This window comes from Cyprinodon tularosa, unplaced genomic scaffold (genome assembly GCF_016077235.1).
Source record: "Cyprinodon tularosa strain WSP-4 unplaced genomic scaffold, ASM1607723v1 ctg410, whole genome shotgun sequence".
Lineage (NCBI taxonomy): Eukaryota > Metazoa > Chordata > Actinopteri > Cyprinodontiformes > Cyprinodontidae > Cyprinodon > Cyprinodon tularosa.
Window position 1 is genome coordinate 373747 of NW_024039131.1, and position 25121 is coordinate 398867.

At 42.5% G+C, this 25121-nt stretch overlaps 1 protein-coding gene across 1 annotated transcript in view; it reads left to right on the plus strand.

The window, feature by feature from the left end:
- Window positions 1–25121, plus strand: part of LOC119792143 — a 149364-nt gene that overhangs the window by 46555 nt on the left and 77688 nt on the right. The window contains exons 33-53 of the mRNA XM_038298627.1: window positions 1583–1733; window positions 1822–1980; window positions 4107–4274; window positions 4356–4457; window positions 4542–4733; window positions 4811–5018; window positions 6005–6117; window positions 6200–6402; window positions 6484–6591; window positions 8739–9018; window positions 10709–11029; window positions 11109–11438; window positions 11696–11995; window positions 12086–12313; window positions 13851–13967; window positions 15389–15712; window positions 19115–19459; window positions 19610–19788; window positions 22290–22506; window positions 22588–22686; window positions 22766–22930. Of these exons, the coding sequence (XP_038154555.1) occupies window positions 1583–1733; window positions 1822–1980; window positions 4107–4274; window positions 4356–4457; window positions 4542–4733; window positions 4811–5018; window positions 6005–6117; window positions 6200–6402; window positions 6484–6591; window positions 8739–9018; window positions 10709–11029; window positions 11109–11438; window positions 11696–11995; window positions 12086–12313; window positions 13851–13967; window positions 15389–15712; window positions 19115–19459; window positions 19610–19788; window positions 22290–22506; window positions 22588–22686; window positions 22766–22930 (4309 nt within the window). The remainder of the gene's footprint in view (window positions 1–1582; window positions 1734–1821; window positions 1981–4106; window positions 4275–4355; window positions 4458–4541; window positions 4734–4810; window positions 5019–6004; window positions 6118–6199; window positions 6403–6483; window positions 6592–8738; window positions 9019–10708; window positions 11030–11108; window positions 11439–11695; window positions 11996–12085; window positions 12314–13850; window positions 13968–15388; window positions 15713–19114; window positions 19460–19609; window positions 19789–22289; window positions 22507–22587; window positions 22687–22765; window positions 22931–25121) is intronic.

Below are 25121 nucleotides of genomic sequence, written 5' to 3' on the forward strand. Positions count from 1 at the left end.
GGAAACATGAAGCAAAGAAAAGCACAACAGAAGCAAAACCATGACAGTTAGAAAATCCACCCCGTGTTTTCAATACTTCTCTAAGATGCCAGATCATAATAGGTGCCTGCCATAGCGATGATAGGAGCATGGAAGGCCATGCCATGCATGGAGGCACCTACTATTATTATTATCTCCAAAAACCGACTCTTTATATCTTTGTAAGTTAAGATTTTTTTCTTCCATCAACAATAATGTGGCCTGAACCGAAGAGTTACCATGGTGACCCATAGGAAATCCCATAGGAATGAATGGTGAGAGGGGAGAAAGAAGACATAAAAACCCACCAGTTTTGAGCCTTTGCTGTGTGGTCATACATTCACCTACAAACACAGTTTAAAGCTCAGTTTGTAGATACATCTTTCACCTTTCTAAAACTGAAAACGATTTGTTGAAAGCTGCTACGGTTTTTCTAAAATCAGCCTTCAGTTCAACAAAGCCTTTTCAGGCTCCCACAGAACGATTGTTGATTTTCTTTACGCCGGTCCCTGATGTTCCCTGTTCCATTTCTCCATGGCAGGAGCGCCTGGCCTCACTGACTCCGCCTCTCGCTCCGCTGTCATGGCCGGCGTCTCATAACTGATTTGACCGTTTTTCATGCAGACTTCTGAACCCCTCTATGCATAAGGGTCAGAGGGTGTATATAGAAAGAAGAGAGAGATCTGGGCATATGCTAGCAGTTGTTAGTGTTAACTAGTTTGATTTACTAGAGTCACTTTTAACCAAAGCTTTTTAACTTTTATAATTAGTCTCTGCAGTGTAGTTTTTACTTTTACTTTAAAAATCTCTACATGAAGAATAACTCCTCTTTCTTGATTGAACCTTCAGTTGATTTTCCATTTTTACTGTATGCAATCAAAATGCTATAAAACAAAGTTTATGTAAAAATAAATTGGACTGGATGACCTCAAACATACATTACTACTTATAATGTTCTGGTTTATGTATTAGAAAAGGGATTAGGACACATGTCTCCTCTGTCTCATTAGTTGGTATTAACTTTTTTTAAATGAATTCACTGCTGAGACTTCCTGCTTCCATCACCTGCAGGAAGCAGAAGACAACTAGGATTATTTCTATGAATTATCTTATTTGGAGTCTTTCAAATACCAGAATTTCTCTCCGCACGCCTTTTTTATCAAATAATTTTTTACTCTGCAATATTTTCTTGGATTGTTTCCTACTTGGTGGGCAGGTCTAAACTCAGGAAAGGGGTTTCAGCTTAAACTGCGGTGTTCTGCTTGGTCCTAGTGCTCCACGAATGTCGGCACATTGTTCTTTTGTTCGGACCAAATGGACATGGCCCCCCGCAACCCCTCCCCATCCATGGTTACAGGCCCATATTTTAGGCAGTGGTGTACATTAAGAAATACATTGGATCTGATGTCCTGGCTTCTTGTTATCTGCAGCCAAAAGTCTTTCTTCTTCTCTCCTACTGTCTTCAGATTTGTGGTGTCACTTGTTGTCAAACCTGAAATATAAGTGAACTAGATGGTTTCAGCATTGATTGAAATGTCCTTTGTTGTGTTTGTTTTGTTGACAGGAAGAAGCTCTGCAATGTTCTGCTGGAGCTGTTGAAGAAGTTTCAGACCTGCCGCAGTCACCTCAACACCAGCATTCAGAAAGCTGAGCAGACCATCGGTGATCAGGCCTCCTACATGGGCAAGGATTACCTGCAGAGAAGTGTGTCAAAGGTCAGCCCTTTAAGCCTTTAGTTATGCTCTAAAGTGATTGTGTCTCATTCCATAGAAACGTTGTGTTCTCATGTGGACCCTCTTTCAGGTTTGTGAAATGAAGGAGGAGTTGGCTGGTCTTGCTGAGAAGATGGAGGAGATGAGGGCTGCTTGCAAACAACTTCAATCAGATCTGAAGAAATTCCCAGATTGCACCGAGACTCCCTTTGAGGCTGAGGCTGAAACTTTGATGGACAACTGGCTCGATGTAAGAACTGATGCACATAAACATATGCAACTATTTACTGAAATCACTACAACATTCAGAGTATGAATTTTACATTTTCAATCAATAAATAAATGTTCACTATGAAGTTCTGTAAATTAATCTCTATTTTATTAGTTTAACAGCTTTTGGAAATGAAGTTGTTGAGTCCAAAGTGACCCAAAGATACTTGAATTCCTGAACTTGACTTACAGAGTTTTAATCCGATTTTCATCCGATTCTACAGAAATCGTGTCGTGTCTTACTTCATTCAAACATAACTCATTACATTTAAACCAATCATTTATATTAGCTAACAAAAAGTACTTTAAGAAGGACATTTATTGAATATGCAAAGTGATTTTATTTATTTTATTTTTTATTTATTTATTTGTTTATTTGTTTATTTAACAGGGACAGTACAATTAAACATTGCAACCAAACAGGTGGCCGATGTCCAAGAACATAAGGCTTGTAGCCATGGGCTAATTTGCAGCCTTCGTCCCTGGTTAGGTTTTTAAAAGGTGTTAGCATTAAGGGGGAGGGAGGTTAGTAACGGCACAGAGTTGCATAAAAAAAACAAAACAAGAGAAGTTAAAACAAACAAAAAAAATGTACAGTACAAGCCAGTTTAGTGCTCACACTCTTGATTGTCTTTGAGCCATTTTTTCAATCTTGTGGAGAAAAGTTGAATATCAGTCTGTGACTTAAGCTCCAGAGGCAAAGAGTTCCAGAGATGTGATGATTTCAATAGAAATTTAAGGTTACAATGGGGATTGCTGTTGTTGATTTGCATATATTGCTTAATTCCAGAAAAGTCAAGATCAATGGTATCAAACATGTCATGTGTCTCTCTGGAAGTGTCTGCACAGGATTGCAGCCTTTAAATTAGATTAGATTAGATTAGATTCAACTTTATTGTCATTACACAGGTAAAGGTACAAGGCAACAAAATGCAGTTTAGGTCTAACCAGAAGTGCAATAGCAGCAAGTGCAGGATAAATAATGGTTCCATAAATACAGGAGATGGGTTTCTACCAGAGATGGGAAGTAAAAAAGTACAAATACTTTGTTACTGTACTCAAGTAGATTTTTCTGATATTTTTACTTTACTTTACTACTTATTATTATGGCGACTTTTTACTTCTACTCCTTACATTTTTACACAAATATCTGTACTTTCTACTCCTTAGATTTTAAAAATTGGCTCGTTACTTTAGTTTTGAATCATTTCAATGGAGTTACCGTTATTATTTTTCACGTCATCAATACCAAATTCAATCTAATTGGATGGGAATCTAAGTTGCATTTGACGCACCACTACAAGATGAATCGACAGTTTCTGCGGTATTAATTCGCGGCAAATCATTGCAGCTTGGTGGCGGTGGTGTTAGCATAGTAGTATGGACGACGAGATGATTGAAAATGAACACAACGGAGATCTAGTCCTAATGGCAGACATCCATTTAAAATGTAGGCAACGGCATGAAAAAAGTGGTTTCTACTTTTACTTTTATACTTAAAGTGAATTTACAAGCCTGTACTTTGTTACTTTTACTTTTACTTGAGTAAAGAAGTTTAATCAGTACTTCCACTTTTACCAGATTATTTTTTAACATAAGTATCTGTACTTTTACTCAAGTACAGAAAGTGAGTACTTTTGCCCTGAATGAGTATAGAGATGAATAAAGTTATAAATATTGAATATAATATATAGATCACTAGTGTTATGAACCAAATTTACAGCTGGATATGTACCGAATATAATATGCAGGTGGATATTAATATAAAAAGGGTTTTTACAGTTATGTACAATAGTATATATACAGATGGGTTTTACTATAAAATGATAAATAAAGTTTGGACAGAAGCTATCTTTAGAGTTTACAAAGAAGACTAGCACATGAGAAGACAGTCCTAAATATCCAAAAATAATAACACAGCTTATAGAAAGACCATAAAGAATTAGAATTTAATTTGCATAAGTCTATAGATTGTTAAAATGGAACATAAATTACAGGGTGTTGCAGCAGAAGTAACATAAATAGATATTTACTCAATAAATCATTAGTACATCAGCGACTCCCCATTGAACCCCAGTAAAAATCAATATCCTGATGTTTACGCAGGTAACTGAAAAGACGGATGCCTATTTGGATAACCTCCGGGTGGGGCTGGAACTCTGGGAGAAGCAGCTGATGTTAGGAGGAGAGGTGGACAGCTGGGCTGGAGCTAAACTTGCCTTGTTTGCTGAAGGAAATCCCTTCAACAACGAACAACAAGTTCTTGCCTTTAGGGTAAGTCTGAGTCTCTGAGTCTTAGAGAAAGACTGTCCAACACCATGAGATGTTATTCAGGAAAATGCTTCTGGCTTGCAGGATGAGATTCACTCAAATGAAGAGAATATCCAACATTTTCACAAGAAGTCAACTGAAATTCAGCAGATGCTCCAGAGTCAGGAGGCTCCTTTGGAACTCCAGGTAAAAAAAAACACCACAAAGTTCAGGTTTTTAATAGCTGGGATGTTTTTTAGTTGTTTGCTATGTATTCCTCTAAATGTCCAGGTGATGGAGACCCAGCTGAAGAAAAGAATGGAGCAGGTGAAGGAACTGTTTACCGACTGCACAGATGTTTTTGAGGAAATCATAGCTGTGAAAAAACATCTGTCTGAGAAGATAGAGGAGTGTCAGACGGCTGTGGATAATATTCAGAAGAGTCTCAGCAGAACTAATGCAAAAGCAGAAGCTCAGATACAGGTGCAGAGCTTGGTGTCAGAATAGCCTCTGAAATACTGTCAGTTCACTGATTAACACGACCTTCCACTGCTTCCCAGGACCTCTGTGCCGACCTGAACTCACAGGAGGAGCAGGCTGAGGCCGTGCTGAAGGAGGTGGGCTTGGTGTCCAGTGTAGCCAGTCCACTGGTGCTGGAGGAGCTATCTGCAGACTGCAGCAGGCTGACAGCGGCTATTGCCCACACCAAACAGTTGATCCACATGAAGAGGGAGGAGAGGGACAAAGGCCTCGACAAGGTCATCAACGGTCAGTTTTTACATACGTCTAAGGGGTGATGCTGATGCACAGAAACAGGAACTGATGCATAGACTCGTTCCTATCGCTAATATAAGAAGCTGATGGGGAATTGACAGCTTCCAACCACCTACATGACTGTCTGGTGCTCAGTAGTAAGAGCCAGGAGGTTAGAGGCCTGAAGAAGCACCAGAGGGACATCCAGGACGAGGATGAGAAACAGTTCCAGGTTATGCTGATTTATACTCAAAAACCAAGTCGTCTGCATGTGTGTTGCAGTGAATACAAATGTGCCCCCCCCCCAAAAAAAAAATCTACATCTGCTCTTCACTATGTGTATTTCTTCTTTGGTACCTTACCGTCTTGTTTTGTTTGTCTGACTGCCATTGTGGAAAACGACTGGTGAAGATGGACTAGCTAGAAGAGCGAGGTGCGCGAGAACGCTGGGACCCTTTTTCCACCTGGATCCCCGCTCTTTTTGGCCCTCATGTCCCTCCGTTGTCGCACAAACTTGCTCCCACTTCCTCAACGCCTTGGCTGTATCTAGACCCACAGCTAATTCCTGATTGGCCCTCTGGCGCCTTGACGCGGAATAACATAGCGCACACCACGCTTCAATATTGGGCATAAATCTAAAATATTGGCGACAGGCTCACTGCGACACACTGCTGCAGGAGGAGAACCAGGCCATTAGGCGTTGGGCAGGCAGACAAACAGGGATCAGGCCGGCTTAGAAACAGGGAAAAATCAAGTCAGGCAAACAGGCAGGAAGTCAGGAATCTGAATGCTGAAAACCCTCTTACCTCGGGTGATCTGGCACTGATGACTGGTCAGAAGGCTGGTTAAATAGAGGCTGAAGCAGGGGGATCAGATGAGCACTATTGGAACTGGGTGGAGCTAGGCAGGTGAAATCACTAATCAGACCAGACATCAGAGCCAAGATCATGATAAGAGACACATCAGGCTGGATGATAACTTCTGAAATCCTTCCTCCCCAGATGAAAGGGAACTATTTGAGGAATGGTTCCAGGATTTACAGCTGTCTGTCAACGAGTGCTTTGAGAGCCCAGAGAGCAGAACAGATGTGGAAACATCCGTGCAAAGACTTACAGTAAGAATTACACAGGTTAGTGACTGACTGCGGCAAAGTTGAGAGGCTGGTCAGCTCAAACCTCTCCTCTCACATGGACCAGGGTTTCCTCAAGTCAGAAGATACAGAAAGACGTCTGAGCCGGCTAAGTGATGAGCTGGAGAGAGCAAGGCAGCAGGTTCCTCCTCAGCAGCTATCAGAGTTAATGGACTGGCTGAAGGAGCAGCAAGAGGAGGTGGCTACATTCAGGACCCACTGCCAGAACCGCCAACAGCAGATGGAGTCTCTGCTGGATGACTTGAATGGGTAAGAACCTCCTAGACCTTCCTCATGGAGAGCCATGCTGTTTAAAAGAGCTGAGAAATGACAGGTTTGATCTAATCTCAGCCTAGAGAAGCAGCATGGAGATCTGAGTGACTGGCTGCAGGACAAAGAGAAGCAATCAGCTCTACCAGAGAACAGGAAGCTTCTCCTCATAGAACTTCAGGATCACAGGTATGTATGTTAGAGAGTCAGCCATTTATCTGGGAGGCAAGAACATCAAGATGATCCAAAGGTTTTTATCAACCCAACAGATTGATTACTGATGATGGCAATGAACAGGGACAGTAAAAGCATGATTGGTCACATCTATAGACCAGCAGTGGGAAAATCCAGGTCCAGGGCCGCTATCCTGCAACTCTTAGACCTGCCTTTGGTTCAAAACACCTGGATCAACTAATTACATGATTGAGAGGACTCTGGAGGAACTGACTGCTTGCTGAGGTGCTAGCTCAGCCATTTGATTCAGGTGTGTTGGACCAAGGATGGATGTAAAAGTTGCAGGAAACCGGCCCCCAGAAACTGGAGCTGCCCACCCCTGTTTCTGTCCACGTTCTTTCATCTGAGCAGCAGAGCATTTTTCAGACCTAAATAATAATGAAATGAAAGCTTTTACAGAGCGGCTTCCATCCATCCATTCATCCATCCATTCACCATCCATCCATCCATCAGTTCATCATCCATCCATCCATCCATCCATTCATCATCCATCCATTCATCATCCATCCATTCATCATCCATCTATTCAGCATCCATCCATCCACCATCCATCCATTCATCCATTCATTCAGCATCCATCCATTCATCATCCATCTATTCAGCATCCATCCATCCATCCATCCATCATCCATCCATCCATCCATCCATCCATCCAACACCAAGCCATCCATCCATCATCCATCACCAAACCATCCATCCATCCATCCATCCATCCATCCATCCATCCATCCATCCATCATCCATCACCAATCCATCCATCCATCCATCCATCCATCCATCCATTCATCCATCCATCACCAATCCATCCATCCATTCATCCATCCATCACCAATCCATCCATCCATCCATCCATCCATCCATTCATCATCCATCCATCCATTCATCATCCATCCATTCAGCATCCATCCATCCATCCATCCATCCATCCATCCATCCATCCATCCATCCATCCATCCATCCATCCATCCATCCATCCATCCATCTTTATGTCCCAGAAGTATTTCAAACACAGAAGGGTCCAGCTTCTCAGTTAAACATTTACTATTTCTTAAAAACATATCAGACCTCAACATCATATTTTGATTGGCTACGAGTCAAACCCTCATCAGGTCCAGTTCAGCAGTCCAGTGCTCTACTTCCTTTCTTTAAAGGATTATCATTATGGAGATTTTCCCAGGTTCCTCTGCTAACCTCACACTAGAGGAAGACACGTTCATTCTAAAGCACAATTTAGTATGAGGACAATTCAAAGTGCTTAAATAGAAGAATAAATAAGTGAAAACAGGAAAAAGCTAATGAAGATAAAAAGCTTATAAATGCAGGTAGTAAAACAAATCAATCAGTTGGACCACAACCTAAAGCCGGCATACACTGTAAAAAAATTTTCAATCAGGCCGACTTTCAGCCTCATGGTGCGTCATGTAGTCTACAGGGAATCATAAGGTCGGGAGAAAAATTAAACATGTTTGAAATCCAGTTGGTCCTCCTGAGGTGTTTGTGGCTAAATCCTGTCGTTGAAGCAGAGCTACGAGCCAATGTACCAGAACCTCCAGCACTGAGCATGGGCAAACAAGGGAGTTCTTCTTCTTCTCCCAGACTAACGAGTCCGACCAGCGCCATCTTTTGGAGCTGAGTCCCACGTTGTTTTTAGACGTACAGTGTGAGCAGGTAGATCGCATCAGAGCGTCGGGCCGCATAGTGTGAGAACATACATCCTGAGCTTTGAACTTTCGAAACCTGCGGTTCATCGTACAATGTGAGCTGTAGCTGCATGCAACGATTGAAAACATCTTACAGTACTTTAAACTAATAATGAGTAATAATGAAAGTAGAGTTTTTAACTCTGACTTCAAAGAACTCAGGCTTTCAGCTCTTTTCCAGTCTGCTGGGAGTTTGTTCCAGATCAGTGGAGCATAGATGCTGCTTCTCCTTGTTTGGTTCTAGTTCTGGGTGGACAGAGTAGGCTGGAACTAGAAGACCTGAATGGTCTGGAAAATAGATCCACTGAAAACAGATATGTTTTGCGGCAGAGACGGATTCCTTCATGTTCTAGAATGACAGCATCCAGTCGTTTATCATTTTGTGTTTCTTCTGTCCATCAGTAGGAGTGCTGCAGCCCTCAGTGAGCTCCTGGCATCCATACGCAGGCAGGGTGTTAGAGCTGAAAACATCCTGAAAGATGGGGACAATTTGTTACAGCGCTACCGGAACCTGGAGGCTCGGTTGCAGAAACAGGCTGCAGACCTCGACGTTCTGGAGGAGAAGTACAGCAGCTTTAAAGCTCAGGCAGAGAGCACCAGAACCTGGATTACTGACCTCTCCCAGCCTCTGACCTCAGCAGGGTCCGACACAAGGACTGAAGAGATGAAGCGCAGATCTCAGGTTAGTAGAACATTTCTAAACTGGATCCAGCCCGTGAAGAACTCCTATTCTTTCCTTAAATGTTGGTAGAAGAAGCTGTTATCTGGAACTGATCTTCTTCCTGATGCTGAGTGACTCGACATCTTTTAAAGAATATCAACACGATTAGAACTAAATGTTTCTTTGGGCTTAGTGCCGAAGGGGAAAAAGCTCTTCTGGGAAGGATTGAGGTTTTCTTGATGTAGAGAATGCCTTAAGCTATTTCCTAATGGCTAAGCTGTCTGTGAGGAAGAGCCCAGCCACCGTGGGGAGACCATGGAGGAGCTATGACCATGGGGGAGCTATGGATGGTGGAGGAGGTGGAGGAGCTATGAACCATGGGGGAGCTATGGGCCATGGGGAGCTTTAGATCATAGGGGAGCTATGGACCATGGAGGAGCAATGACCATGGAGGAGCAATGACCATGGGGGAGCTATAGACCATGGGGGAGCTATGGGCCATGGAGGAGCTATGGACCATGGAGGAGCAATGACCATGGAGGAGCTAGACCATGGGGGAGCTATAGACCATGGGGGAGCTATGGGCCATGGAGGAGCTATGGACCATGGAGGAGCAATGACCATGGAGGAGCTATGGACCATGGAGGAGCTTTGACCATAGAAGAACTATCGCCATGGGGGAGCTATGGATGGTGGAGGAGGTGGAGGAGCTATGGACCATGGGGGAGCTATGGGCCATAGGGGAGCTTTAGACCATGGAGGAGCTATGGACCATGGAGGAGCTTTGACCATAGAAGAACTATCGCCATGGGGGAGCTATGGATGGTGGAGGAGGTGGAGGAGCTATGGACCATGGGGGAGCTATGGGCCATAGGGGAGCTTTAGACCATGGAGGAGCTATGGACCATGGAGGAGCTATGGACCATGGGGGAGCTTTAGACTATGGAGGAGCTATGGATCATGGAGGAGCTATGGACCATGGGGGAGCTATGACCATGGGGGACCTATGACCATTGGGGAGCTATGGACCATGGAGGAGCTATGACCATTGGGGAACTATTGACCATGTGGTAGCTTTAGACCATGGGGGCTATGGACCGTTGAGGAGCTATGGACCATGGAGGAGCTATGGACCGTGGAGGAGCTATGACCATGGGGAGCTATGAACCATGGGGGAGCTATGAGCATGGGAGAGCTATGGACCGTGGAGGAGCTATGACCATGGGGAGCTATGAACCATGGGGGAGCTATGAGCATGGGAGAGCTATGGATCATGGAAGAGCTATGACCATGGGGAGCTATGAACCATGGAGGAGCTATGGACCGTGGAGGAGCTATGACCATGGGGAGCTATGAACCATGGGGGAGCTATGAGCATGGGAGAGCTATGGATCATGGAAGAGCTATGACCATGGGGAGCTATGGACCGTGGAGGAGCTATGGACCATGGAGGAGCTATGACCATGGGGAGCTATGGACCATGGAGGAGCTATGGACCGTGGAGGAGCTATGACCATGGGGAGCTATGAACCATGGGGGAGCTATGACCACGGGGGAGCTATGACCATCGGGGAGCTATGACCATGGAGGTGCTAGCTTTGGACCATGGGGGAGCTTCTCACAGAAGGGAGCAGTTCTAAGCTGATATGATTTACCACTCTATGTATGTTATGATGTATTTATGTTCTCATCACCATCTTGTTCCTTACAGGCTATCCTAAGCTGCAGAGCTGAAGGAGAGTCTAAAATGAAAGACCTGCTTGGAGAAATGGAGAAGCTGTGTAATCAGGAGGACCCCGATGGAAGGAGGACACTGGATATTTGTCTGTTGGTCAGAGAGATGCAGAATCAGTGGAGAACATCCCTCCAGACTGCAGAGGAGGCTCTCAGGAAGGCAGAGACACAAGCCATGGTGGAAGAGCTGCTGGCTGCTTTCCAAACCCACAGTGAACGCTTTGAGGCCTGGATCAAAGACCAGAGAGATGTTCTAGATTCTCACATGGAAGCTGAAGAAACCCTCCAGAAAGCAGAGGTGTGTGTTATCCCCAAGGTGAAATTGTTTAGGATAAAATGTTAAAGCAGCTTCACAGGTTTTCATCCCCTTCCTTTAGGCCATCCTGAGCTCCAGGCCTCAGGGGGAGTCCAGGCTGCAGGATCTGAAGCAGCAATGCCAGAAGATCTGTGAGATCTTAGGCTCTGATGACAACTGGAGGAAAGAGATCTGTGATGTTGTGGAATGCATGGAGGAGCAGTGGAGGAGTGTCCTGCAGGACGCTGAGGTGACTGAGAAGAAAGCGACAAGCCAAGCTGCCACTGAGAGGGAGCTGGAGGCTTTCAAACATCTGGATGAAAGCTTCCAGTCCTGGATCAGAGAGCAGAGGCAGAAGCTGCTGGGGCTGGATGCTCGCCTGCCCTTTGAGGAGCGCTGGCAGGCTGTGCAGGTAAGCAGGACACCTGATTGTGGAGGTTTGATTTATTCTGTAGGAGGTTATCTCTGACCTGGACCTGACTGACCCCATCACCTGCTCAGCAGTGACCTTTTCACTTATGGTTCCCTTTATTTCAACACTTATCAGCTTTTTATTGGAATTAAATAAATTTAATCTATTTATTTTATTGTTTATATTATCTACTTCTTCCAAAGTACTTTGAATTACTTTTTAAACAAATAACTGCAAAGCAGAAACTTGTTTTTCAGGCAGTAATGAGGTCCAGACCTGAAGGAGAGTCCAAGCTGCTTGAGCTGCAGGAGCAATCAGCCAGTCTGTCTCAGCAGCTTGAGGAGAGCAGGCAGGCAGAGGTGGAGCAGCGGCTGAACGTTTGCAGACAGATGTGGGACGGTCTGCTGCAGACCTGCAGACAAACAGAGCTCCGCAGTCTGCTGGACGACTTCGACCACCAGAGCAAAAACACCGAGTCCTGGATTAAAGACAACCAGAACAGGCTGCAGTCAGTGGGCCAACACTGCCCCCCTGAGGAGAGACACCAGCGGGCACAGGTCTGCTCCACCCATCCATCCATCCATCCATCCATCCATCCATCCATCCATCCATCCATCCATCCCTCTTTCTTTCTGTCCTCCTTCCAGGCCATCTTGAGCTCCAGGCCTGATGGTGACTTCAAAGTGAACAACCTGAGGAGGCGGGGTCAAACTCTTTGTGATCACCAGGATGCAGAGGAAGGACGGAAGGTAGAGGTTCACCAGACGGTCAAAGAAATGGAGAAGCAGTGGAGGATGGTCCTCCAAGCTGCCCAGCAGGTGGAAGCAGCAGCAGCAGCTGAGATAGCTCAGCAGACTGAAAGGAGACAGATGGATGTGAGAGCAATGTGGAAACAACTGGATCCAGTTGTTTCTGCTCTGGTAACCAATTTGTACCTTTACACGTACACATGTATCTTTAATCGTATCTTTAGTCGTACACGTTAGACACCTCCATCTTAGCAGAACATCCTCTTTTCTAATTGACCCAGTTTGCTTTAGATTCTCAGATCCGGTAGCTCTCAGATTGGGTCAAGCTGATGCAGTGGAATGTAGCGGGGCAGTGGAGGATCAGTTACTAGTTATATTAACTTAGTTTTTCAGAAAGGTAACTGCTGAGTGAAAGGAACTGCTCAGTAGCCAGAGTAACTCTGCAGTTAGTTTTCATGTTTTAAATTGTTGAATAATTGGGAAAACTTTACTGTTGTTGGATTTTTAAATATAATGTTTGTTATTAATTGATAAACAGAATAATTAATGTAAAGCTCTACACATCTGAAAACTAATCTGCCCTATTTCTCTGGTTTGATAAGTGAGATGTAAGATGATGTTTCCCGTTTATATAAAAGAAAAATAAGATGTTTTTTTTTTTTTTTTTTTTTGCACATTGACAGCCTTCATTTGGCTATAAAATGGGTATAAATGTGAGAAATAAAGCTCTTAAAGCCATTTAGCAGAAATAAAATCTATACTGCAGTAAAATTAAATAGGAGTTCCTCTATACCAGAAAAAAAAAAAAAAAACAAGAATGAATGATCCCTGGATGTTAGAGGGAAAAAAGATATGCAGGTAAAATGATTCCATCCCTCAGACGTTAAGAAGATGTTGATAAAAGGCAGCAGCTGTCAGTCAGGGTTCAGATGATGGGCGGAGCTTCTTTAGGTCGCAGCTTTTAACCAACGCTGATAAAGTCTTTGTTCCTTAACATGAAGAGAAAGTCCCAGAAACATTCAGCAGCTCTGCTCCATGACCCCTCCTCTCTGCTCATGCTGAAGGTGCACAGCACTGTTACCTGCATGCCTCTTTAGTCCTTATCTATACACATTGAGTAACTAAGAGCTAATCCGTTTAAAGCGCAGCAATTATTAGGTCGTTACTGACTTTTATGAAGTAAGCAGTTACAGCGCTAGCTCCTGATAATGTAAAAGAGTTACTTTAAGGCGTTATACCCGATGTTGGTTTCATGGAGAAAATAGAAAAAACATCAAGAACAAAGTTTTTGCAGCTTGTTTGGTGTTTATCTGCAGTTTAGGCCTAAAACTTCTACTTCTTCCTGGACCAACAAAGATTCAGACTGCAGGCGAACCGCTCTGATGTCCAGATAAAGTAGTAGCAGTAGGCGCCATCGTGTCTGGGTTAGGTTCTAGGGTCCTCCTCTGATTTCTCGATGGCTTCACATGGACAGGATCCCGTCCACAAACCAAACTCTGGCTCAGTTAAAAATCTGTCAAAAATTTAGTCTGAATGCTGCTTTGCTCTGATGCCTTCCTACTCATGAAAGCTTCAGTTTAACATTAAATCCACCTTGATTTCTATAAAATGATGTTGAGCAATATTTGACATCTTTGATGAAAAAATCTTTTTGGTTTTTCAGTTGAGAGAATTGGAAACCCAGCAACAGGACACTGACTGCTGGCTGGAATGTCTGCGTCAGCAGCTGGGCATCCTGAGAGGGAAAAGCGACGCTGAGGAAAGACTTCTTGCCGCCCAGGTGAGCTGAAGCAGCTGGACTTTAAGGAGGATTAGGTTCTTGGTGGCTGAATTGGAAACATTTTCCCATTTCCCATTGTCTGTGGGCATTTTTATCAAACACTAGTAGAAATATTGGAATTCTGCTTGTTAATAAAGATCTTTGTTTTTAAAAGCACATGAACAGCTGCAACAAAACAACATCTGCTTTATAATCGCTATGTCCATATTTAGATCCAATGTATGTAACATGGAGGTCACAACCCTCAGCATCCTCTTCATCCCTCTGTGGGAGCACAGCAGTGTCTCAGCCTTCTCAGAGCATTTGTCCTCTACAAGAGAAACCGTATTATATAAACTACAGCAACGTTTTATCTCCTTTGGTAGTTAGAGAAGAATTTTGGAAGAGAACCATTTTAAGGACAGGATGCCAGAGCAGAGGCGCTGCAGCTGCTGGAGCCAAATGCAGAGAAACTGATTCCGTCACCTGAAAACCACTGGAGAACAGAAGCTAATGCTTCAATCCAAAAAAGTAAAAAAAAAACAATCCAGTGGACTTTGTTTCCAGGTTTGAAGACATTTCTCTTCCCATCCAGGAAGATTTTTCAATTCCAAATGTCAGAAATAGCGTTGAGTTCCAGGTTTTATACAATAGCCCAACAAAGCCTTGATTTTATGTAGAAAACATGCAAACTGAAACGGACGAACAGGTCCACCCCCTTGGAATGGGGGTCGTTTGGATTCTTTGTTAGACTGCAATGCCCGAATTAACTCTATTGCTGCATTTTAGGTTTTTGAAAGCTGAACCCTGAGTCCCGTTTTTTTTTTATCTTAACAAAGATAGCTTCCTTCACGCCCCTCTCAACCCATCGGCTAATTCTTCAGTATTAATTTTTTTATAGAATAGAATTCAATAGTTTTTCTTGTTTTTTTTTTTACTTTTTATTTAGTATTTTTTTCAATTTTACATTAAAACAAATAAACAAATAAACAAAAAAAAAAGAATATGAACAGAGAAGGGCGATAAAAATACAGCAAAGGTATAACAGAGTCCGAGTTTAGTGAATGTGGGGGTCACACAAGTCTTAGAAAAGGTTTATCTGTCGTTCAAGTCTTATTGAGGGTGTAATCAAACCATTTCCTCCACTGTTCTTTCAGGTATTTGTTCTTGATCCTTAGGTGGTAGGTCATTTTCTCTATTGTAAAGATTGAATCGAATTCAATTTTATTGTAATTATATTATCACAGTAAAGAGCAACAACATCCCCTCTCTGCATTTAACCCATCCCCTTGGGGAGCAGTGGGCTGCCATTGTGCGGTGCCCAGGCAGCATTGTGGGGTTAAGGTTCTTGCTCAGGGACCCAGAGTGGTAGTCTGTGGCAGTGGGGCTCAAACTCAGAACCCCTGTTGGTCTCTATGGTGACATCTCTCCTTCTGTTTTAGACCATCATGAGTTCCAAGGCTGAAGGTGATTCCAGGCTGAAGAACCTCAGCAGATGTCAGAGGGTTTGTTCTCCGGATCTTGATGAGCAGAGAAAGAAAGACATCCTGCAAAGAATACGAAACTCTGAGGATCTCTGGGCGAAGCTGCTAGAAGCTGCTCAACAAGTAGTGAGGGAAGCTGAAAGGCAGCATGCTCTGGATCTCCAACTCAGCAGCTTTGATGCCCTGAAGGAAAGCTCCAGCAGCTGGCTGGAGGACAAGCAGCAGATCCTGACCACTCTGGATTATGAGACTGATCCAGAACAAGCCATAAAAACAGCACAGGTAGGTCTGAGGCTGCAGGAGAGGTGGGGGAAACCATAACGCTGGTCCAAACACAGATTATAAATTAAGCTACACCTTCAGACTTCCTCAGCCCAATACATTCAATTCTGTTCAGTTTATTTCTGTAGCACCAATTCACATCATATCATCACAGTTCACCAGATCACCCAGTCAGACTGATTTAAAGTTTTCTATCTAAGGAAAACCAGCTGATTGCTTCGAGTCATTGACTCTTCAGCAATCCCTCACACTAAGCATGCTTGCAGCGACAGTGGAGAGGAAAAATTCCCTTTTAAGAGACCTCCAGCAAAACCAGGCTCAGTGTGAGCGGCCATCTGCTGAGGCCAACTGGGGATCAAGGAGACAGAAGCAGACATAGAAAAAGAAGCATAGATACAAAAGGCAACTGTCAACCAGCTCCACAGGCGGCCCCGTCCAGGAAACACACAGCCAGGAAGACGAGCTCAGAGCCAGCTCCCATGTCAGAGGATGAAGAGAGCACATCCAGTTAGTCACAGTCAGAGAAACAGGACTACACTGGAAAACAGGCCAAGCTCCAACATCTAGAAACAAAGGTGTTGATGGCAGCAGCACAGCTGATATTTCTCTCCAGGATGGCGTCACAGCCAAACAGGAACAGACCAGATGAAGCTACTATGAGAAAAAGCAGAGAGAGCAGAACGTTAGAGATTAAACTAACAGATTCTGCAGAGTGGGAGAATAGAGATAGAATGAAGCAGAATGATGAAATAGGGGTCCCTATGTCCTCCAGCAGTCTAAGCCTATAGCAGCATAACTATAGAGATAGCTCAGGATAAGTTAGAGTGGCTCAGGTTATATGCCTTCCTGAGAAAATATCACTATGAACAAACACTTTAATCTTTAACCCTTTCCTATGGATGTTTGTTAGATGAAGGTAAGACTTGATTGAACGTGTAACAGACTTTTATCTTATCAGGAAAGACCCCTAATAACAGTTAAAGCATCTTTTTATAGATCTCCGGAGTCCATGCCACACATGTGTGATGATTTTAGATCAAGGACAATCACATGCACACTACCAGAGCTTTTCTATAAGAATGATCATCTCAGTCAATCTGCCCACATTTCATTCCCAACACCTTTGATCCTGACAGCAGAACTGATCCAAATTAGATAAGCTGCTGGGAAAACCTCTCTACTTTATAGAGTTATATCATGGGTAGGAGAACTACATAATATATCTTCTCTGCTTAAAAGGTTAGGAGTGATAGTACTTCCAGGTCAGTACAGGAAACATAATCCGCAAAGTTTAACTGCCTCATGTTTCTAATCCTTCATCATTTCTTTATGTAAAACTGAATCAAATCCACAGGATTCACATTATTTCACTGTTTGACAAACGCTGGCTCATATCTTTATCTCACTCAGTCATAAGTCATTATGGAAAATACAACATATATAAGGATTCATGGAAGAAATTAAAAAATTTTTTAGATTACAACCATCAATATTATTTTTTATGTGAGTCACAATTTATTTTATTCACCAGATATTTGCATAAAAAAAATTCTCTTAATTTACTGTAAATTTATGGTAATTTCTTGGCAATAACCTCGTCAGTAGAATACTGTATTATTGCACTGCTGTATTTCCGAATGACAGCACTTTCCTGTTAATTTTTCGACAGCTGTAATACTACAACTACGTCTGAAACTACCGCAGCTACTATTAGAAATATTAATAATAACAAAAAGGATATAAAGAATTGAAAGCTGGAAAAAAAACTCATAGCGTTTTTACAAACATTTATTTAAAAAAAATAGTCCAACACAAAAATTACAACAATAAATATTAAACCATAGGATTTTTTCCCTCTAATGTGTGCGTGCACTTGTATAGACACCAGAGTGTGGACCATTTTTCCAATTTATCCATCAGATTGAGGACCAGTTGCTGTAAAGTGAGAACATTTTGCTGGTCCTGACGAGCTATTTAGCTAATGGTTAGGTTCAGGTCTAAGGTGTCAATTGGGCTAGGGTGAGATATGCATTGGTAATGGTTGGTTTTAGGGTGAGGGCATAGAAGAACATAAAGAGCCAAGAGATGACATGGAACCAGAAGGTGTATATATGGGAGACAGAAACAATGGGAGGACTAATTAGCTAACGAGGAGCAGGTGTGGGAGCTAGGGGAAGAATACTGACACAAGAGGGCAAGAGAGGGTAAACAAGAAATCCATAGAAACTCAAATACACCCAGAAAACACCAGAAAATGGGAATAAAACAAATATTACAAATATTATGATCAACTGTATCAAGTACAGATACAAGTCAATTATCTGAGGCAATAAGAATATCGTCAGTTACTTTTACCAGAGCTGTTTCAGTGCTATGATGAGCTCTAAAGCCAGACTGAATCAGGTGAACTGTAAAGTGCCTTGAGATGACATGTGTTGTGAATTGGCTCTATAGAAATAAACTGAAATGAATTGAATTAAAAGTAGAAAACACAGAAAAACTGAAATCTTAAACAGAACCAGAAAGTTCAGAATCACGACAGTCAAGCTAAATTGTAAAGAATTGTAAACAGGTTCTAAGTGGACAGTGTGAAGAACGTCAGGCAATTTTCCTGTTTTCTTTCTCCTTCCCATAATGCTTTGCTGTTTACGGTAAAAATTAAACCGTCTGAAGTTGCTGAAATATTTTTTTCTCCCAGATTGCTTTGCAGCTTAGAGGATGATCCCCGTGGAAACAATACAGTAAAATACCGTTAGATTTAAGTGTAAATATACATCAAAGGTATACAGTGTAATACAAAACAAAATAAAACAAGCAGAAAGGGACATAAGGGGATAATTTTTTACATGTCCAGAGACTTTTTTTCCCTTATAAAAAAAAAAATAGATAACGAAGCGCGAAGAGCTGAGAAAAAAGGAGAAACACCGGAGGAGACGGGAGGGAGGAGCTGAAGATGAGAGAATCTGAGAAAAACAGAGAAGGAATCTAAATGTGCAGAAAGAGGTGAAGAATAAGTAGAGAAAAGGATCAATAAAGACGACAACAGAAACAATCGCTGCTGATAAACCATCAGCAGGGTTATGACAGAAACAAATAAAACCACCTTAGCAGCAAACTGTCCAGCTGTCTGCATCGGTCCCAGCATAACTGCAGCTCAGAGGGTGGAGAACATTAAAGAACAAGCAGCTCCATGAAGCCAGTAGATGAATCAGATCAGGGAATAATCTCCAAACCTTTGAACATCAGGCATGCCGCTGTAGGGATGCTGCTGGTCATCATCACAATAATCCCACTCAGCTTTTTGGTTCTTTTATGGTTCTTTACACAGATTTAGCTTTTTGACAATTAGAATCATTTCATTTAACTGAACATTCAAACTTAGGAAATGTTTTTAATCATCAGAACATCCTGAGTCTGAAGCCTGAAGGAGACTCCAAACTGACTGAACTGAGAAGAAAGAGTCAGACTTTGTCTGAGCAGAAAGATGTTTCAGAGCGCGCACGGCTGGAGGCCCAGAAAGCAGCAGAAGCTTTAGAGGAGCTCTGGAAGGCCGTCCTGCAGACAGCTGAGGACACCCAGCTGAAAGCTGAGCGCCGCTACCTGCTGTCCAGAGAGATGAAGGCCTTCAAGAACCATGCTGGCAGCACTAAGAGCTGGACTGAAGGGCTGCAGGAACAAGCTGATTCTCTGAACGACTGTATGCAGGGCAGTCAGGCCCAGCTGGAGGAAAGGCTGAACACTGCACAGGTAAGAGATACAGAAAACTAAATATGTTCCTGGAAGGAAACCTACCCGCCAGAGGGGGATTAGTCAAACCAGGTTTCCATATCTGGACCTCTGCAGACACAGAAGTCTGTGGTTTATTCTGATTAGTTTCCATCACCACCCTTTGTTCAGGCCATCCTGAGCTTCAAGTCAGCAGGTGAAAGTCAAGTGATGGAGCTGAAGAGACGAGCGCAGGCTCTCTGTGAGCACACAGACATGGAGGAAGACGGGAAGCTGGAGGTTCAGCTGATGGTCCAGGATGTGGAGACACGATGGGGGACCGTTCTGCAGGTCGCTGAGGAGACTCGGAGGTAATAAACAGGTTTTAGAGTCACAGAGGTTTGATCAAGCAGGCTTCACAGATCTCTGTGTTCTGTCTCTTCCTGTGATGATCCACTGATTGTAACTCGTTACCAGAGTCAGTAGTTCTCTACTGAAGTAGAACCTCATATCTGTCAGTTCAATAACTTTCAAATGATTTACTTTGTCAGAAGGAATCCTACACTCAGTAAAGGACCAGAGGCTTGTGGCATGGTTTGTTGGAGCACATATTTGGGGCATTTGTTAATGCATGCTTTGCCAGCGTACCAAAGCCAGGAAAGTCAGGAGAGCATTGAGTGAGAGCAGCACGTTGGAGTGGAAAAGAAGAGAAAAACGTTTTATGGGATTAAATGAACAGAATCAGGCGTACGCTTCATCACCCTGGTAGCTTCAGAAACCCCATGAGAGGAAGTTTCTTCTCTGTAGTCTTTCCTTCTGGATCAGAGAAATGCTTCCAACAGCTTCCAACATTACCAATGTAGAGCTCAGCAGTGATCAGAATGTAAACAATGAAGAAAATAAACCAGTTTAAACAATGGGGCAAAAGGGCAGAGATATGAAAACGTCCAGAGCTGTGCAAAAATAAATATGATGCAAAATCCAGTAGAAACATTGAGTTTTGTTCCATTTAAATTGATTATAAAAGTTCAGCACTTTTGTAGCACAGAATAACCCCTATTTGTTTTTGAATTAAGCAAATAAATGCGATGTGTTCCTTTCTGGAACGGAGGATGTTTGCTCCTTCTTTGTGATCTGAATCGTTTTGTTTTAAGAATTTACTCTGTGAAACATATCAAGACTTTGATTCGTATCAGATTCTACTGCTGCTGTGATTGGCTAAAAAATCTATTGAATTTTTACAGTTGACCCCCCTAAAAGGTGAAGAGACAAGAGCAGAAGAAAAAGGACCTATAGAAACACGAACTATAGGAACAGCAACTATAAGAAAAGGAACTATAGAAACAGGAACTATAGGAACAGGAAAGATAGGAAGAGGAACTATAGGAACATGAAAAATAGAAACAGGAACTATAGGAACAGGAAAGATAGAAACAGGAACTATAGGAACAGCAACTATAAGAAAAGGAACTATAGAAACAGGAACTATAGGAACAGGAAAGATAGGAAGAGGAACTATAGGAACAGGAAAAATAGAAACAGGAACTATAGGAACAGGAAAGATAGAAACCGGAACTATACGAACAGGAACTATACGAACAGGAACTATAGGAACAGGAAAGATAGGAACAGGAACTATAGGAACAGGAAAGATAGGAAACGGAACTATAGGAACAGGAACTATAGAAACAGGAACTATAGGAACAGAAAAGATAGAAACAGGAACTATAGGAACTATACGAACAGGAACTATAGGAACAGGAAAGATTGTAACAGGAACTATAGGAACAGGAAAGATAGGAACAGGAACTATAGAAACAGGAACTATAGGAACAGGAAAGATAGAAACAGGAACTATACGAACAGGAACTATAGGAACAGGGAAGATTGTAACAGGAACTATAGGAACAGGAAAGATTGTAACAGGAACTATAGGAACAAGAAAGATTGTAACAGGAACTATAGAAACAGGAACTATAGGAACAGGAAAGATAGAAACAGGAACTGTACGAACAGGAACTATAGGAACAGGAAAGATTGGAAACGGAACTATAAGGACAGAAACTATAGAAACAGGAACTATAGGAACTGAAAAGATAGAAACAGAAACTATAGGAACAGGAAAGATAGGAAACGGAACTATAGGGACAGAAACTATAGAAACAGGAACTATAGGAACTGAAAAGATAGAAACAGGAACTATACGAACAGGAACTATAGGAACAGGAAAGATTGTAACAGGAACTATAGGAACAGGAAAGATTGTAACAGGAACTATAGGAACAGGAAAGATTGTAACAGGAACTATAGGAACAAGAAAGATTGTAACAGGAACTATAGAAACAGGAAAGATAGAGACAGGAACTATACGAACAGGAATATAGGAACGGGAGATATAGGATAAATTTATGGGAACAGCTATAAACAGCTATAACTAAGTTTATTTCAGTTGATGCTGCTTGAAGCTGACCCTAAGATTCTTTAAAGAATCCTGTAAACTAAAGGTTATAAGGTTAACATTCTTTTTCAGAACAGATTCAAAGATAGAGCAAAACATTAACCAGCTGCTCTTTTATTAGATATCATTAATCGATTTAAAAAATGTGGTCATAGTTACCAGAGTGACTAACTTTATAAAAACAGGTGTCTCTGGATAAGAAAATTTGTCAAATTGTACAGATCCAGCAAGATCAGATCAGGAGATCCTGGTCAAAGCTCCTTCTTCCTGTAGACCAAAGGGTTTGTCTCGCTGTGTGGATTTGTTGGTGAAACTCTGTTCCTGAAGTTGTGAAAGCCTTAAGGTTCTAATTTCCTGCTGCATCATGTCTGAATCTGTTTTTCACATTTCTGTCTACCATCTGCCACCTTATAGCCAGTTGCAGGCTGTTATGGAGAAACTGCTATCTTGCAAGTATGAGAAAGACCATGCTGAGGCCCGTCTGGTAGAGATCCAGAAGCAAACATCCAACCTTCCTCAAGTATTCCCCTGGCCAGGCCTGGGAGAGCGAAGGCAGGCCGTGGACCAGGCCAGGAACCTCCTAGACCAGAGCACAACCTTGGTCCCTGTGCTGTCAGCTGTCCGCTCACAGGTAAACACAGAGAAGTCTTCAGCTAATGAAAACTCTTTCATTCATCAAACTCCAAAGACTCTACCTGACTGTTTGCTTAAGGCTGAGGAGCTGTTTGAAATGACAAAGGACCAAAGTTGGACCGATCCTTCTTGGACAGTCTGGGAGGAGGCCATTCCTGCTCTACTGACACAGCTGACCGTGAGTCTGAGCAGGCCATGGCTGTAGAGCTTAACAGCAAGAAATCTGTTTTATTTAAACAATAAGTATCTGTTTCCAGGATTTGGTGACAAACTTGGAAGAGGGAATTGAAAAGGAGCGACAATGTGCATTGCTCATTGAGCAGCATGAAGCAGCCCAGGACTGGCTGAGGGAGCAGGTCAAAGGCTTGGGACCCCCACCTGCAGACAGACATGGGCTCCACAACGCTGTCAACACCCTGAAGGTTAAACACATGTCATTTCTTTTGTTTCTGACACTTTGGCTCCTACGTTTGTCCTTTGTGTCCTTTAGGGACTGGCTACATGGTCAGATCATAGACGGTTTGGCCTTTGCTCTAACTTTAACTCTGTGACACGCTACTTTTCCACATCATTGTGGAAAGTCTGTCTCTGGGTTAGTAAAAGTTGCTAATGGTGACAGTGTTGATTCCATAACTGGTTTATGTTATTGACCTTTGGCAGAGTTGGGAGGAAGTTTGCTTCCGTTGATGAGAATTGCTTCCATGGGATCTGTGATTGCACCAGAATCCTGTCCCTCCCACTCCTCACTTATTGAAACTAACCTGGGTTTGCAGACTTTTGCACCCGCCGAGTAGACCTGAGCTAATTGACTCATTCCTAAAGACATAAAGATGTTCTACCTAGGGACTTCCTGCTTTCACCGGTCTCATTAGTTAAAAGATTTCTGCCATTGAGATAGTTTTATCATTTAGGTCAACCATTTTTATTGACGAGTCCAAAACAGGTTGTTTAGAAAGGTAACCTGCTAAGCTCTCAAGGTATGGTACACTTAAGAGCAGCGCCCATGCATGTGTTTTACACCACTGAAAATCTTACCCATACAAATGTGACACACCACTATATGAACTTTAATATGCTTTATTGGTTGGATCTGGCAGGGGATTGATACAGCAGTATTACAGGTGCTGGTCATAAAATTAGAATATCATGAAAAAGTAGATTGATTTCAGTAATTCCATTTAAAAAGTGAAACTTGTATATTATATTCATACATTACATACAAACTCATATATTTCAGATGTTTATTTTGTTTAATTTTGATGATTACAAATGACAACAAATGAAAATCTCAAATTCATCATATCAGAAAATTAGAATATTGTGAAAAGGTTCAAAATTGATGGCCCCTGGTGCCACACTCTAATCAGCTAATTAACTCAAACCACCTGCAAAGGCCTTTAAATGGTCTTTCAGTCTAGTTCTATAGGCTACACAATCATGGGGAAGACTGCTGACTTGACAGTTGTCCAAAAGACGACCATCGACACCTTGCACAAGGAGGGCAAGACACAAAAGGTCATCGCTAAAGAGGCTGGCTGTTCACAGAGCTCAGTGTCCAAGCACATTAATAGAGAGGCGAAGGGAAGGAAAAGATGTGGTCGAAAAAAGTGTACAAGCAAGAGAGATAACCGCACCCTGGAGAGGATTGTGAAACAAAACCCCTTCAAAAATGTGGGGGAGATTCACAAAGAGTGGACTGCAGCTGGAGTGAGTGCTTCAAGAACCACCACACACAGACGTATGAAAGACATGGGTTTCTGCTGTCGCATTCCTTGTGTCAAGCCACTCTTGAACCACAGACAGCGTCAGAAGCGTCTAAAGAGAAACAGGACTGGACTGCTGGTGAGTGGTCCAAAGTCATGTTCTCTGATGAAAGTAAATTTTGCATTTCCTTTGGAAATCAAGGTCCCAGAGTCTGGAGGAAAAGAAGAGAGGCACTTCATCCACGTTGCTTGAAGTCCAGTGTAAAGTTTCCACAGTCAGTGATGGTTTGGGGTGCCATGTCATCTGCTGGTGTTGGTCCATTGTGTTTTCTGAGGTCCAGGGTCAACGCAGCCACATACCAGGAAGTTTTAGAGCACTTCATGCTTCCTGCAGCTGACCAACTTTTTGGAGATGCAGATTTCATTTTCCAACAGGACTTGGCACCTGCACACAGTGCCAAAGCTACCAGTACCTGGTTGAAGGACCATGGTATCCCTGTTCTTAATTGGCCAGCAAACTCTCCTGACCTTAACCCCATAGAAAATCTATGGGGTATTGTGAAGAAGAAGATGCAATACACCAGACCCAACAATTCAGAAGAGCTAAAAGCCACTATTAGAGCAACCTGGGCTATCATAACACCTGAGCAGTGCCACAGACTGATCGACTCCATGCCACGCCGCATTGCTGCAGTAATACAGGCCAAAGGAGGCCCAACTAAATACTGAGTGCTGTACATGCTCATACTTTTCATGTTCATACTTTTCAGTTGGCCAACATTTCTATAAATCCTTTGTTTTTATTGGTCTTCAGTAATATTCTAATTTTCTGATATGATGAATTTGAGATTTTCATTTGTTGTCATTTGTAATCATCAAAATTAAACAAAATAAACATCTGAAATATATG